Source organism: Nematolebias whitei, chromosome 6, assembly GCF_014905685.2.
Source record: "Nematolebias whitei isolate Nwh7 chromosome 6, NemWhi1, whole genome shotgun sequence".
In the NCBI taxonomy this organism is placed as follows: domain Eukaryota; kingdom Metazoa; phylum Chordata; class Actinopteri; order Cyprinodontiformes; family Rivulidae; genus Nematolebias; species Nematolebias whitei.
Genome location: NC_056503.1, coordinates 17,506,323 through 17,522,170, shown reverse-complemented (window position 1 = coordinate 17,522,170; position 15,848 = coordinate 17,506,323). Strand labels below are relative to the sequence as shown.

General features: G+C 40.0%; 1 protein-coding gene and 1 long non-coding RNA gene across 4 annotated transcripts; one reads left to right on the top strand and one right to left on the bottom strand.

Moving 5' to 3' along the window:
• Window positions 1–1,386, bottom strand: LOC119410536. Its single transcript, XR_005186850.1, has 3 exons — window positions 1,260–1,386; window positions 209–352; window positions 1–45 (listed from the first exon to the last, which is right to left on the bottom strand). It is a non-coding gene; the product is annotated as an uncharacterized LOC119410536 (long non-coding RNA).
• A 485-nt stretch (window positions 1,387–1,871) lies between these two features.
• On the top strand, window positions 1,872–15,766 carry nop53 (NOP53 ribosome biogenesis factor). 3 transcript variants are annotated; one of them, XM_037678068.1, is made up of 12 exons: window positions 1,872–2,108; window positions 2,529–2,605; window positions 2,739–2,838; window positions 5,279–5,481; window positions 7,786–7,841; window positions 7,926–8,021; window positions 8,106–8,207; window positions 8,295–8,462; window positions 10,012–10,187; window positions 10,735–10,801; window positions 15,487–15,563; window positions 15,668–15,766. In XM_037678068.1, the coding sequence occupies exons 1-12, from the start codon at window positions 1,903–1,905 to the stop codon at window positions 15,756–15,758; spliced, it is 1,419 nt and encodes a 472-aa protein (XP_037533996.1). In that variant the 5' UTR covers window positions 1,872–1,902; the 3' UTR covers window positions 15,759–15,766. The 3 variants fall into 3 exon arrangements, with proteins under 3 accessions (XP_037533996.1, XP_037533995.1, XP_037533997.1); XM_037678067.1 differs by having other exon boundaries at window positions 2,736–2,838; XM_037678069.1 differs by lacking the exon at window positions 2,529–2,605 and having other exon boundaries at window positions 1,872–2,024; window positions 2,755–2,838.
• Window positions 15,767–15,848: the final 82 nt, after the last annotated feature.

The following is a 15,848-nucleotide window of genomic DNA, read 5'->3' as shown; positions in this document are numbered from 1 at the left end:
GACTTCTGATAACGACGGATCTCACGCAGAGCCACGGTGCCGGGCCTGGATAAGGGAAGCAATGAGCATCAGCATCTTTCTTGGACTGTAACATTTTTAAATCTATGCATTACTAAACTCTAAAAGGACTTGGTTCGCATAAAATGTAAAAAAAAACCCTGATATATATATTTATGATAGCATGAACTGGAGAAAGGTGATCCCACACCTGTAGCGATGGGGCTTCTTGACCCCTCCAGTGGACGGGGCACTTTTACGAGCGGCCTTGGTAGCCAGCTGCTTACGTGGAGCTTTGCCTCCAGTTGACTTACGAGCAGTCTGCTTAGTACGGGCCATGGCTGTTTTAAATCACCTGCAAACAAATAAAGTCTGCCTCAGCGTAACAAGACTTTGAGTTTAAAAGCAAAGCAGTACATTATGTGAAAGATAAAACTTAATGTTCTCTTTTTTAAGTCAGCACAAATCATCCCAATTCAGTTTAATTGATTAAAAAAAATATGTGAAGCCAAAAAATATGTGAAGCCAGATACAGAATACTTAACGTAGCTTATGTAATGGCTGTAAGGAGAATGACAGCAAAACCATCCAATGAGATGAGAGCTTTAATCGCCTTAGCCAATCAAATTGTGTATACAAGGCCGTAAGGCGCCATGCTGTGGACTTCTCGACCAATCACAAAACGATATTTATCCTACAAACCACGCCCTTGCGCACCAAATAGAGGTACGTTCGTTTCTTCACACCAGGCTCTCCGGTTGTGCATAGGGCTTTTGTAACTTGAATCGAATTAGCTATTTTAACATAAAACTATGTGACCCCGCCCGCACCGGCTGCCCGCTGTAGGCAAACCAACGCACCCAACGGTAATGGCTGGCCGTTGGCTGGAAGAATGTAAACGGGGAAGAAAAAAAATTGTCGCAAACGAAGAGCTTGACGATAAAAACGACGAAAGATTATAAAAACTACGATCTATAACCGGAATATTATTTTTGAATATGACACTACACATGTCAGGGAATCAGTTGGCGAACAATATTTCGTCAGACGAGTCCTAACTTTTGGCGCATTTTCGAATCGAATTGAACGGAGATCACAAGTGCTTCTCTCTTCAGGTCCCCGACTCCCAGAGCAGGCAGATAATAGCCCGACAGCTCTGCGCTTCATTTTTCGTCGACGATTAACGAAAAATAGCGAAAAAAATAAATACTAACATGACATTAAATGGAAGAGTGGACATTTATTTAAATATTGATACGTACCTTGGGAAACTTAGTAAAAGATATCGGCTGTAAAATGCGAATCTAGTCTTCAGTCTTTAAAGCGTTGTTCTCAATAAAACGAAGGGAGGAAGAAAAAAAAAGAAAATCATCAAAGGAAGGCAAGAAGGGACTCGTTACCCATGATGCATCTGGCACTCAGAGAAACAACATAAACAACATCAGTTCGTGATAAAACATACAGAATTGAATGTTTAACTGGTTTTTACTAATAAATGTTTATTTTTCGCATTATTTTAACTTTGTTTTTTTTTTTTTTAGAAATTGCACTTTTTTAATAGCTGTAATCGAATAACTGATTAACCACACCAAATCAAGAGTCATAAGAAAAAAGTATTTTAAGTTTTTTTTTTAAAGCGAACTTTTTAAAGTTTTAAATATAATAAATTTAACATTAATATAATTTCAAAACATCAATAACTATTTTTCACAGTTTTTGGTCACTAATTTATAAGAAGATGACTGTTATAAAGAAATTTTTGTAAATTATATAATTTTGCTGTAAAATAAGTAAAAAAATATTTATTTTGGCATTTAATCAACGTTTACAGCTTCCGGCCAGCAGGTGGCGCCACCCGCGCCGACGTTAGAAAAATACGTTTTTTTTTTTTTTCATTTCTTCAAAATGGCGGCTGCCAGGAGGGCGAAGCGCGTGGCGGCTTCTCAGCCTGGTTTTTTACCTTTAAAAGCCTCCGTAGACCCCGCAGACCTGGCCAGCAGTCGGAGGAAACGTGGGAATAAGAACAAGAAGAAGAACTGGAACAAATTCTGCGACATTACAGATGTTGAGGGTTTTTTAGAGGACGTCCGGCATCAAGAGCGGACGACAGGGTGAGCTTACGTAAAGTTATGCTCCTCAGACTTTCCAACAACGACTTTATTGTTATGTACTATTCATATTTAACGCGTTATTTACATGATTTTAAAACAGTCATAGCAGTGGGTTGTACTAAGTGTCAGCCTGCCGTTGGGAGAAACTGGTTTGGGCTCTTCACATCATTGTGATGTTTTACTCATCATTCTTATAATTCAGTAATCTGTGTACAAATGACCTGTTGGTGTATCTAAAATCAGTGTGACTATTTTAAACGGTGTTGCTATCACTGCAAGGTAAAACAGTAACTTGACCTCTTGTTTGCTGCAGTTATTTTGTGGATGAATTAGTATTTTTCTTGCTACACATTAACAGAATATTAGGTGGAGGAGTAGCTGTTTTCTCGGGTTTAAACATGTGACTTTAATGTGTTTCAGGGGTCTGCTGTCTGAGAAATCAGATGAGCATTTGTTCTTTGTGGATCTTGGACAGCCAGAAAAGCCTCATCAGAAAGGTGGATATTTCTTTGTACTTATAAAAGTGCTGTTTAGTAGCAGTGTGTGAATAACTAGTTTTTTGTCCCATCAGATTTTCTCTTTAAAGCTATTTATGTCTAATCAATCTTTGTGTTTTTCTACATGAAGCAGAAGAACCTGACGAGGGGAAGAAGAGAAAAGGGAAAACATCACGTCCTCTGAGGATTGACCTGATTCTTCAACACGACTCTCGCGTTCCACCTGTTAAAGAGTCAGTATTTAGACTACGTTCACACCTCTGACTTATTTTGGCAACCAAATCACTTGTGGTCAGTTCTTAGATCTGGTTCGTACCTGGTGGGAGGCAGCAATGCACTCGTCAAGAACCACGTTTCTGAATAACTCTGGATCGAATGGAAATGAACGACAAGGCTAGCTGTCATTTTAATCATCAGCAGGACTCAACTACCACTCACCAGATACAGTAGTCTCTCACTTATCGCGGGGGTTACATCACCCCAGTGATAGGTGAAAATCTGCTAGGTAGGGACATTATATTTATTTTAGTATTTAGTGTATATATATTAAGTTGTTACAAGCCCAGATCTCTTCGTTCTAGTGATGAACATAATTATGGGGAGTTCCTGGCGCTGCTTCTTCACAAAAGAGCACAGAGAAAGAGAGACTGATGCTGCAGTTACTGAGCCAATCAGCGCCCGGGATACAGAGCACAACGTTCTGGTTGGTCATGTGTCCTGTACAATCTTATGTTGAAACCCCGTGAAACAGTGAGTCTGCGAAAGTCGAACTGAGTTTAAGCAACAACAAATACTTCTGCACCAGAGCAAACCGTTTAAGGTGTTGTCATCTTAGATTGGTGGCCACCTACAATAATCATTTTTAATATTCTTTGCTTCAAGGCTGAAGACCTAATTGCACTTTAATGTCTTAATTGGTAAGATCCATATGTGTTTAATGAATGTGAAGTCAGGATATTGATTGAAACGTTTGTGGGGAAACGAGAAGGTTAACCTTTTGTTCATGGTTGGGTAGGGGGAAAGTTTACAGTCAGAGTCTCGAGTACAAAACTACAGGTTTAATGAACCAGAGCACTCCTTAATCTGACTAAAAATGGCTTTGGGCCACCTATTGATAACTGTTTAATACTGTAAACAACCCAAATGTCTGGATCTGTTTTCCAGTTCAGCAGACTACTGGCTCTTCACTGTGTTTTCATCCTTTTAATCTAGAAATACTCCAAACTGATTTTATCTCTGGTAAGGCTGGACGACATGGCCAAAACTTTTATCACGATATATTTCTTTATTTCGGTCGATAACGACACAGAAAAACTGTGCAAATAAATTAATGTTCACCTTTTAAATGTTGGGACACGTTGGCTCAAACTTTTATTGTGCTTCATCTTGTGACTCTCAGCATATTCTATGGACTGGAAACTCTTCAGATGGAACAAGTTAGATGTTCCCACCGCTAGTTGGAACGACTCTCCGTCACATTTTGCAGCACTCTGACTGAAACCTGCAGTTTATCAGATCTTAGAAAGTCGAACCACTTCCACACCGGCTAATTAGTCTTTCCTCTCTTATCAGTGATGTCATCTGCTTCTCTTCGCTTGTGAAGCTTGTTCAGTCACATTCTGACGGTCATGGGCGCTCATTTTGAAGCAAAATCTTAATGTGCACTGGAGATTAGCCTAGCTTAGCCTGCTACCGCCTTCTGGACTCGAGCTCTGTGTAATGTCTACGTCACCACGCACTTACTTATTGTGTCACTGCTTTTTATGTTCTGGTTGAAACTGAAGCGGCCGCTTCAACCCGAACAGAAAAAGAAACGCGTCAGTGAAACGCTGTAATTATATCAAAAATGTGCTTGAAACTCATCTCATCGTTATTAAACAAAAAGTATATTGTGACATATATTGATATCGATTTATTGTCCAGCTCTACTCTGGATTCTTTTTTTTTTTTTTTTTTTTAATCTTTCAGTAAACTTTATTTAAAACGTTGCATTCTTGCTTATAAAAGTATTTGAGTGACCCAAATACATTTCAGTCACTTTCCACAAAACACAAAATAATGTCCTTCACACATTCTTCAGTTTTTATTTATTTATTTCTTCATTTGTTCATCCATTTAAAAGAACCAAAATAAAACAAATTCATCAAAAAGAAAAACATTGAATGAAAGGGGTGCAGAAAGATGAAAAAAATTCTTATAATATCGCCCCCTTATTTAAAAAAAATAAATATAAAATAACTTTAAACAAACAAAAAGTTAATCTTGAACATCAGTTTAGGTGAAGTTTGTGATCTTCTCCTGGACTTTGTGCGTGGCTGTGATCTTTTTATCAGGAAAAAATAAAAACAAAAAGTACAACATGCTCCTAACCGTTCTCGTTGTTTTTCAGTCTGAATGAAGGAAGCGACATTTGATTTGAGTAAATGGTTTAAAATAAAGCTGCTTGTATAATGAAGTGTGAGGGCTGTGTGTGAATCCTGTGATGATCTCATCCTTGCGCTCCCAGTATTTCCTCTTGGGGAAATGTGAAGACAACCTACAGGAGCTCAGGTCACTGTTGTGTGAACAGGGTCCTGGGATCTGAGGATTTTAAAACACGCGCCCTAGTGCACACTGTGCGCGCATGCTAAGTAAATCGACTAATCACCCTTCTTGTTTCGTTTCCTCCACCAGTGTGCTGGCTTACCAGCAACCCAATGCCAAGAAACTCCGCCGCATCGCCCAGAAGGCCGAGCAGCTGGCAGCCAGAGGCGTGGTGCCACGGAGGCAGAAGCTGCTGCTGAACAGACGGCCTGTCGTCAGGACGGTCAAAAAGGCCGTGGCAGAGGCCAACAACAACCCAGACAGAGAATATTACAACATATGGAGAGAAGAGCGTGAGTAGAGTTCATGTGTTTCTGCTGATGAGCCAGTGATTTCTTAATGGGATTGTGAAAACCAGCATGGAGCTGTAAGGTCTGAGGAAGTATGATGGACAAGATGAAATGATCAGTTTGTAGAGATTCATCAGAAACTGGCAGGTGGAGAAACAGGTGCTGCTGAGTGTAAATATGTTTGTTTACAACATTTAAAGCAGTTTTTGTCATAAATGTTACATATTTATTTTATCCACATTTTGCTTCTAGACCCTGTTAATAAATCTGTTTGATCAATAAAACCAGGCTGCCTTTTGCACAAAGATGTACTTTTTTGAGGACTGATTAAAAATAGGGAAGCTTTTTTGTATTATAACACCCCCCCCCCCCACACACACACACACTTTAAAGCAGGAATTGCTTTCATGTTATATTTGATAAGTTTGAAGCTTTGTCTTTACTAGTTTGGATACTTTTTATTTCATAGATTTTCTACTGCTCTTGTACCTCCTGTCCACACATAATTTTTGAAACACTTTAAACAGAAAGACTTCTAAAAACCTGGTTTATGGAGGATTTGTGTGGACAGGAGAAATGGCACAGATGATGCAAAATTGTGAGGTAGCAGCTTGTTTTGTGCTCTGAAAACCAAATTAACAACAAAGCTCTTGGCTTTTTTTCTCTGTCTTGATATGTCTTGATCCTGTTGCTGTGAATAATACCAAAGTTAAAATTATGAATGGGGGAAAAAACAAAATAGGGCTTTAACTGCTTTAGAAAGATCTTTTAATGTTGTGTCAGGACTGTTTACATGAGCTGCCATGTTGTTTTTTTGGGACCAGACTACACACTAAAAGCTGTGGGACTTTTAAGTCCTGCTTACTTTTTTGCACACAGTCATGGTGAACTTAAAACTTTCCTTAAGGACTCTGTACCCACTCCAGCCTCCCATAAGGAATCCATTGTTTCCTTACATGTCAATAAGCTCTCAGTCAGTTGGCACACATGGATATTTCATAGAGCACGACCGATGTGGAAGTTTTGGCTATTGCCAATACTGATATTGGGAGGGGAAGGCGACCACTGATTATCTATAATGGCTGATATCCTGATGCATGCTCAATAATATATAATGGCTGATAATATCTGAGCTTTATCCACCCCTAAGAATCTAAAATAAAAAAAACAGTGAGTGGAGCCGAGCTTTTTTATTTAGCACAGCTTTTGACAATCATACCATACCACTTTATTTATAAAGCACTTAAAACAGCAACAAGGCCAACCAAAGTGCTGTACAGACAGAACAACAGGTAACACACAAAGCAAAATACAAAATGAGGTAAATCAGAATATAGACAAAAAAGGATGCAGATAATGACGACAAACCAGTGTAGAGCATACAGGATCAAGACACAGATCATCTTGTGTTGAAATCATGAAGCTAAGCAAATCCACGCTATACCTAGTCCCACACTAGGTTCACAAATGGTGCACTGGTCATAAAGTCTTCATAAAGTGCGTTCACATTTTCTATCCTCCACTATTCACCATAAAGTTATCAAGTGTGTTAGAAAAATATAAATCACACGAACACCTTCCCTGTTCATTATTCAGTCATGTATGGTGAAGGTCTAATTAATTTCGACCGTGTTTCTTTTCTTTGCAGAGAAGTAAAGATTTCAGACAAACAGTACATTTCATTGAGGACGACAAAGTTAATGTAACTGACACTGATATATTTTACAGCTACGTCAGATTAATCGTCCTGGATAAAGTTTTACGAGGCAATAACCTATGCTAGGTTATCTAAATGTTAGCTTGCTAACTTGAGAGGCACGGGGCTAATGACAAGCAGGTTGGAGGATTGAAGAGAATTTATTATTGTTGATTTGTTTAACAAATTAGTTCAAATAAATTTGCCAGGCTCTGTTCAGCTAAATATGCTACACAGTATTGCTCCCTGCTTCAGCTGTGCTGAAAGTGAAACTTGAGTGAAAGATCATGACTTGCAAGAAGTCTTCATGCACCTTCTGCTGGATACGTTGCGCAATTACAGCTGGTTCCAGCATTTTAGAGGTGAAAATTAGAAGTGCTTTTATCGACGCATAATGGGACCATTATCACTGATAGGTCCCCCAACGTCTATCAGCCTAAATTACTGGCCCTATCTGCCCTACGATACATCAATCGGGCTGTAGTTTTTCACCATTTTTTTGTTAAAACATGTGGACAGAAGAAAAACTACTCCAGTCCAGTTTCTGGATAGATTGAATAAACATGTTGCTACAGGATGTTGAGGTTTTTTTTTAAAAATTTTTATTGTAGCCAAAGAGTCGGCTGATCCCTGGTATCTTCAACAGACGGGCAAGAAGCGTGTTAAGGTGAGCCCAAGCACTGATCAGTTTTATTTCTCTGACATTAGGTGCCTGTTTGTAAACATTATTGTGCGTTTAATTTTGGGCCAGCGTCCAGAGAAGCTGAACGAGAAGCCATCCGTGCTCCCTGCTGTTGAGGTGATTGCCCCCGGTGGATCCTACAACCCCGACTTCTTCTCCCACCAGGTAAGCATTCGGATTAAACATTTTTAAAACCTCTTCATGCACTGATAAAACAATACTTTACTCACAAATCTGTGTGTAAACCAGGCGCTGCTTCAGGAAGCTCACATGGTGGAGGTCAAGAATAAGAAAGAAGAAGACAGAATAGAGAAACAGCTGGCTGTCAACAACGAGGACAAAGCTACACAGGTGATGACGAGGACCATCTCGTGCAGATGCTTAATTTTGAAGCAGACTTTTAAAATTTATTTGAATTATCCTTCTGTTTATTTTTAGGAAACGGCTCTGCATGAAGAGGTGGAAGGTCTGATCGAGGAGGAGGGTGACGAAGAAGCAGAAACTCCTATCAACAAGGAGGGCGACGAGGGGGCCGTGTCTGCCATCACAGTGGCTGCGAAGAAGACCGAACGACAAAGAAAGAAAGAAAAAGTCGAAAAAATTAAGGTACGTGTGTAATTACTGAAAGCTACAAGGTATAAAAGATCTAAAGATATATTGTTATATTACAATCAGATGGACCCTCACTGTCCTTGATGACAGTGGTCACGATGAACACAGACTGGTTTGATCAACTCATATTGATCATCACTCATTTCACAACTTCTAATGTTTGACATTTGACTAATAACTCAATGATTCACTTGCTGCTGAAGTTCAATCATGTTCAAGTTTGCATTGTTTGTCAGAACGGTCTGGTATGACGAGCTGTTGAGCTGTGTGGTGCACTTGTAATTTCCCCACACCGATTTTACATTTCGTCTTTAAATAATTACACAATGTGAAGTTTCAACTGCTGTTTATCATCTGAGGGTGCATTGTGCTAATTTTAGTTTTTTTTATTTTTTTTTTTATGGGTCCCGAATCATGATTGTTTTTATTTTTATTTTTTAACATGACTGAATTAAACTCTTAAACATTTATCTTAGAGAAGATAAATTAAATTCCGGTTTCCTCCCACAGTCCAAAAACATGCATGTTAGGCTGATTGGTAACTCTAAATTGTCCCTAGGTGTGAGTGAGAAAGTGAATGGTTGTTTGTCTCGTTTGTCTCTATGTGTCCCTGTGATGGACTTGCGACCCATCCAGGGTGTACCCCGCCCCTCGCACAGTGATTGCTGGACATGGGCACCAGCGACCCCCGTGACCCAAAATGGAATAAACGGGTAAAGATAATGGATGGATGGATGGAAGATAAATTTAATGCAAAGTTGTTTAAAAAATTTCCAATTAGGCGACGCCCTTTTCCAGCAGAAATGAGTTTTGCTCCAGGTCTTTACATCTTGTTCATACAGGGAGGCTTGACTCTTTATGCAGTAATTATTAATCAGGTGAAGGAAGCCTGTTAAATGGAAGATGCTAAATGCAAGTCTCAGCTGTTCACGTCATGACTCGTACACACACACATGACTTGTCTGCAGAAAGCAGAGATCTCCCAGACTCCTGGTTCATAAGACGTCTCAGTCCGGGTCTGTGAAGTGTTCCGACTGCCTCGGTCCATTCAGAAGGCACACGGAGGTGGCGAGGGGGGTCAGAGACAGACTGATGCTCCTGACTGCGGCAGTAACAGGACCGACACGAAGGGGAAACTTGAATATTGATGCTGACACACAGTGAATTTGTATTTAATTTAAAAATAGTTAACCACTAACAGGAGTTAGTTCATCAGGTTTAGTAAACGACTCGAGCCCTTCAGTCAGCAGAGTTCTGCTGCGTTGATGTTGGAAATGACTCCTGCCTGCTACTCTGAGCTGTTGGCCTCCTACTCAAGAAGTTATTGAGAAGGCTGTACAATGTATTTGCCTGTCTGGGCCACTGCCGTAGATTGCTGTATAAAAGTTTGTCAACAGGTGTGTAACGTGCCGTATGGAGCACTCTTGTGATGCATTTGCTTTCAGAGCCTTTGTTTTCGTGCGTAAAATCAGAAAGTCTTGCTGTTCGATGTGAAGTCTTGCAGAAAGTCACTCTGCTTCTCTTCTCGTTGACCCGACTCCAGGAGCAGCAGCGGCTGTCCAGCAGGCATCAGATTACCCAGCAGCAGCAGCTCTTCCAGCTTCGCTCCATCAAGGCCTCCATCAAACAGCAGGAACAGAAGACCAAGAAGAAACAGATACAGCGCAAGGCCAAGCAGGAGGCGCAGAAAGCTCAGCCCAGGCGCCTCGGGAAGCTCAAGTATGTACCTTAATTTATTCATCAAGAGCTTCACCTGACGAGCGTCATCTCAACACACACAACTACTACAGGACCTAAACACAACGCTGTGTCTCAGGCTTAGTCTGCACTGCTCTGTTTTATAGGAACATTTTTATTACTTTATATGAAAACCTTTTAAGATGCTAACAAAAACTTTTAAATGTCCGTACGACACCATTAGCTGCTGAGAGAATCTATTTTTAACATCATGAAGATTTCAGATCCTAATCTGAGTTCGATGGCTACAGGATTAGGATCAAATGAGACGGATGTAGAAAAAAGGTGAAAGCAGTCGTTGAGGTTTTGGTTTCTGGGCTCAAAGTGCGAACATTTACAAAACAAGTCGTGATGTCGTTTCTGAAATGCTCCCTGATTCACGTCCACACGGATGCAGATGTACAGAGATTAAAAGTGCTCAGTATTTTATCAATTTTTTAATTTAAAAATATTTGAATTCACTTTATTAGCTCAAACCATAAAACACAAAGTTGTATCTGTTGTAAATGTCTGCATCTTGTGGTTTTAGGTTCCAGGCTCCAGACCTGGAGGTTCAGCTGAGCGACGAGCTGGCCGGCTCTCTGCGACAGCTCAAGGTACGTCGCTAACAATCACTAACTTTATTTTATTTAATGTTACCCTTATAGCGCTTGGCTTCACACCACATGCTTTTCTGCAGTCTTAGACTGAACCTATCGTGTAGGAAGAAGACAATTGTAAGAAATTTTTTCTTTATGAGCTCCACCTGTTGGTCTGTGACAAGTATCGAGCAGTGATGAACGTTCTCTAGGAAAGTCGAGCAGCGTGACCTCTGCTGCAGCCAACGCCTTCTTCCCAGTACTAGGAGTGTCCACCAGCATTTCCAGATTAGTTTTTAAAAAGCTTAAATGTTAGATGATTCTGGCAACTCTGTGCACTAATCACACCACGTCATCTTAATCCCACCCCCACCGCAAAACTACTCCCTCAAGCACATATAGGGTCAAAATATAAAAGTTTCAAAGCAGCAATACAATATTTAGTCATTTCCTCTCAACAGCTGTCTCTCTCCCTCGTCCTCCTCTTTATTTCATTTCACTTTTATTTAACCAGACACAAACACTACAAACAAATTCTTATTTACAGAGCTGGCCTGGCAGCACCAACAGGGACTTGTAGGGTCATGGGAAGGGAAGTAAGGCAAAACCATGAGATACTGTAGTCAATAACAAACGAGGAAACACAAATTATGTCAACAGTTCATTGTCAGAGTTAAACGACAACATTACTAAACATGAAAACATTTGCAAATACAGTAGTCCCTCATTTATCATGGGGGAGCCGAATCCTGAAGCCCCGTGATAAGTGAAAAACCGCCAATTCGGAATAGTAGTACAAGTTGTAGTTTATTTTAATGCTGCGCTCTCGGCCACGCCCACCTCACCGCTGCAGATCGTAGATATGACATGTTGTAGGAGGAAGCTTCTCCCTGCACGCGTGGGCTGAACGCAGGTGCTAAATAATTTAAAATAATTAATTTTAAATAAAAAATCCATGCCCATCGTGCAGCTCATCCATCAATCATCCAAGTGTGTCATGTCCAAACTTACTTTGAAAAGCTGAGATAGAGCTAGTCTGCAAAATGCAAAGTAGCGAGGGACTGCTGGATCTTTAAAAACAACTTTTAAATGATTTTTAAAACTAGAAACTGAGATGAGTGAGGTCAGACTCAAAGTTTTTTGAAGCAGATTCCAGTCAGATGGAGCAGCAGAGACAAAGCCAGACTTGATCTTTAGTTGTTGAACCACAAATACTGAGGATCGAGTGTTATACTTCAAAACTGGTGCTAGTTGCAGAAGAGGAGTTACATATGGAGGTGAATAATCCAGCACCGTCTTATAAATGAGGGTAAACCAATGAATTCCACAACAAATATGTAGAGAAGATCATTTAACAGGGTAGAGGTGGCAATGACATGTTCTTAGAGGAACATTTGTAACGGAGCCAATAACTGATCAATTGTGTCCAGCTTACGAAGCACACCCTTAAAATCGTCTGTAAAAATTTTTTTCCAACAATGGTGTTTCGCAACCAACAAAGATCGATTTCTATACAGACAACCAAGTTTTGCTTTAATCTTAGATTGCAAAACATTAACAAGAAGTGAAAAGGACAGAACACCATCAATCCAAATTCACAAATATTTATCAAATGTTCTATAATATCACTGTTTACAGTTGTGAAGTCCATCGAGGTGCGTATTTCTCTCTTTAGTGTCGGATATTTATATTTGAAGTGTTGTCACCAGCTCTTATTGTTTTATTTTTGGATTTATATCTGTAGTAGACCTGCAGGTTACTGTACAGTGAGCTAAACTCAGTGCAAATATTAAACCATAAAGTTGATCTTTGGCAGTTTATAGCATATTAGCTAATTGAATCATTAGTTTCATTTAATCATTACTTGCAGAATGATTGTTAGCACCATTATCACTTTGTGCACATCCTTACTGAGACTTGTGGATGGAGATAAATTAATCTCAAAAGTAGTCACAAGTGTACAAGATCTGTCTGCTTACAAAAATTTACAAGCAAACCACAAGATTCACAAACGCTTTAACGGCTTTTCTCATGTACACATTTCAAAATGCACAAGTAGGAATGTGATACGCTTACAAACTGTCAAAACAAATCACCTGCTGTGGACGGATCAGCTTGCCTGTGAATGTGAGTTGAGACTTTCTTGCTGATCCAGGTTCACAGACGTAATGCTGCGTTCAAGGCTGCTGGAAAGCTGGGACGTCTGAGCTTTACTAGATTTACTGAGTTCTTTGGAAAAGACTCATTTCTAACTTGGCCCAGTAGCTCATAACCTCGATATTCACATGTATAGTCCAAAAAATTAATTTGTTCTCCTTGTGGAAAAAATAAGCAGAAAAATATAATTTCCTGTTTGACCAATGCATTTGAAATGAACTTCTCAAAGGGTTTAGGTCAGGACTATTCAACTGGTGGCCCGCAGGCCATTTCCGGCCCATGGGTGACTTCAGTCTTGTTGGCTTTCAGAAACTGTGGCCTCCGAGCAGTTTGGTTGAATAGTCCTGGTTTAGGTCATTCTTCCTTTGCAACAACTACTGGAAAATACAAACCGGATTCCAAAAAGGTTGGGACACTAAACAAATTGTGAATAAAAACTGAATGCAATGATGTGGAGATGGCAAATGTCAATATTTTATTTGTAATATAACATAGATGACAGATCAAAAGTTTAATCTGAGTAAATGTAACATTTTAAAGGAAAAATATGTTGATTCAAAATTTCACAGTGTCAACAAATCCCAAAAACGTTGGGATAAGTAGCAATAAGTGGCTGGAAAAAGGAAATTGAGCATATAACAAACAGCTGGAAGACCAATTAACACTAATTAGGTCAATTGACAACATGATTGGGTATAAAAAGAGCTTCTCAGAGTGTCAGTGTCTCTCAGAAGCCAAGATGGTAAGAGGATCACCAATTCCACCATTGTTGCACAGAAAGATAGTGCAGCAATACCAGAATGGTGTTACCCAGCATAAAATAGCAAAGACTTTTAAGTTATCATCATCAACCGTGCATAACATCATCAAAAGATTCAGAGAATCTGGAACAATCGCTGTGCGTAAGGGTCAAGACCATAAAACTCTACTGGATGCTCGTGATCTCTGGGCCCTTAAACGTCACTGCACCTCAAACAGGAATGCCACTGTCAAGGAAATAACAGAATGGGCTCAGGAATACTTCCAGAAAGCATTGTCAGTGAACACAATCCACTGTGCCATTTGCCATTGCCAGGTGAAACTCTACAGTGCAAAGAGGAAGCCATTTCTAAGCAAGCTCCACAAGCTCAGACGTTTGCACTGGGCCAGGGGTCATTTAAAATGGAGTGTGGCAAAATGGAAGACTGTTCTGTGGTCAGATGAGTCACGATTTGAAGTTCTTTATGGAACACTGGGACGCCATGTCATCCTGACCAGAGAGGACAAGGATAGTCCAAGTTGCTATCAACGCTCCGTTCAGAAGCCTGCATCACTGATGGTATGGGGTTGCATGAGCGCTTGTGGCATGGGCAGCTTGCATGTCTGGAAAGGCACCATTAATGCAGAGAACTATGTTCAGGTTCTAGAACAACATATGCTCCATCTAGACGTCATCTCTTTCAGGGAAGACCCTGCATTTTTCAACACGATAATGCCAGACCACATTCTGTAGCAATCACAACATCATGGCTACGTAGGAGAAGGATCCGGGTACTGAAATGGCCAGCCTGCAGTCCAGATCTTTCACCTATAGAGAACATTTGGCGCATCATAAAGAGGAAGGTGCGATAAAGAAGGCCCAAGACGATTGAACAGTTAGAGGTCTGTATTAGACATGAATGGGAGAGCATTCCTATTTCTAAACTTGAGAAACTGGTCTCCTCTGTCCCCAGACGTCTGTTGAGTGTTGTAAGAAGAAGGGGGGATGCCACACAGTGGTAAAAATGGACTTGTCCCAACTTTTTTGGGATTTGTTGACGCTATGAAATTTGGAAACAACAGATTTTTCCCTTAAAATGATACATTCTCTCAGTTTAAACTTTTGATCTGTGATTTGTGTTCTATTCTGAATAAAATATTAGATGTTGGCACCTCCACATCATTGCATTCAGTTTTTATTCACAATTTGTTTAGTGTCCCAACTTTTTTGGAATTCGGTTTGTAATATTTTCTTCTGGAGTTTTTCTACAGGAGGGAAATATTTGTTTTTTTTGTGGACTCCAGCTAGAATAAACATCCCAAAATGGGTTGGTTGGTTGTTCTTGTGGAAAAACCAGGAACATAAAGTTTTCCATTAATATGTATATTTCCTGACATTTTAAATTGTTTATTTCAGCTATAAAGTCAAACATTTTTAAAAACCAGTAATGTCAATGCATTGTGTGCTTTAAAATGGGGCTTTTGAGCTACTGGGCCAAGTTAGAGATGTGTCTTTCCCCAGTGACTCTGTAAATCTGGTAAGGCTCAGATGTCCCAGCTTTTAATCAGCCTTGAACGCAGCATTATGTGCGTGAATCTGGAGCAGCAAGAAAGTCTCAAAAGTCACATTCACAGGCAAGCTGATCTGTTCCCAGCAGGTGATTTGTTCCGTTTGAAATGTGTACATTTGACACACTGATGCATTTTTGGATCCCGTGTAACTAATTCTGAGACCCGTTCATCCATTATGAGAGTTTGGTCTGTCTTGAGTTTGTCTCCCTAATTGTTGTAATGTGGTGTCTCTGCAGCCAGAGGGCAGCATCCTCAAAGACCGCTTCAAGAGCCTGCAGAAAAGAAACCTCATTGAACCCAGAGAAAGAGCCAAGTAAGGACCTCCACTTTACTTTTGCATTAAACAGTCCACACTTGTGACATTTTAAAGATGAAGACTGAGTAAAACTTACATTTTTACTCTTCATTGTTGTTTAGGTTCAAGAGGAGACTGAAGCTGAAGTATGTGGAGAAGAGAGCTTTTAAAGAGATCACAGAATCACCTGCAAATATGTCAAATAAAAAATAACAGCTGTACTCATCAGTGTGATCATTTTGAGGTTCTCAAGCGTTTTAGTGTTGCAGCTGTAAGTGTTTGTGCCACAGGTCCAGAGTCTGG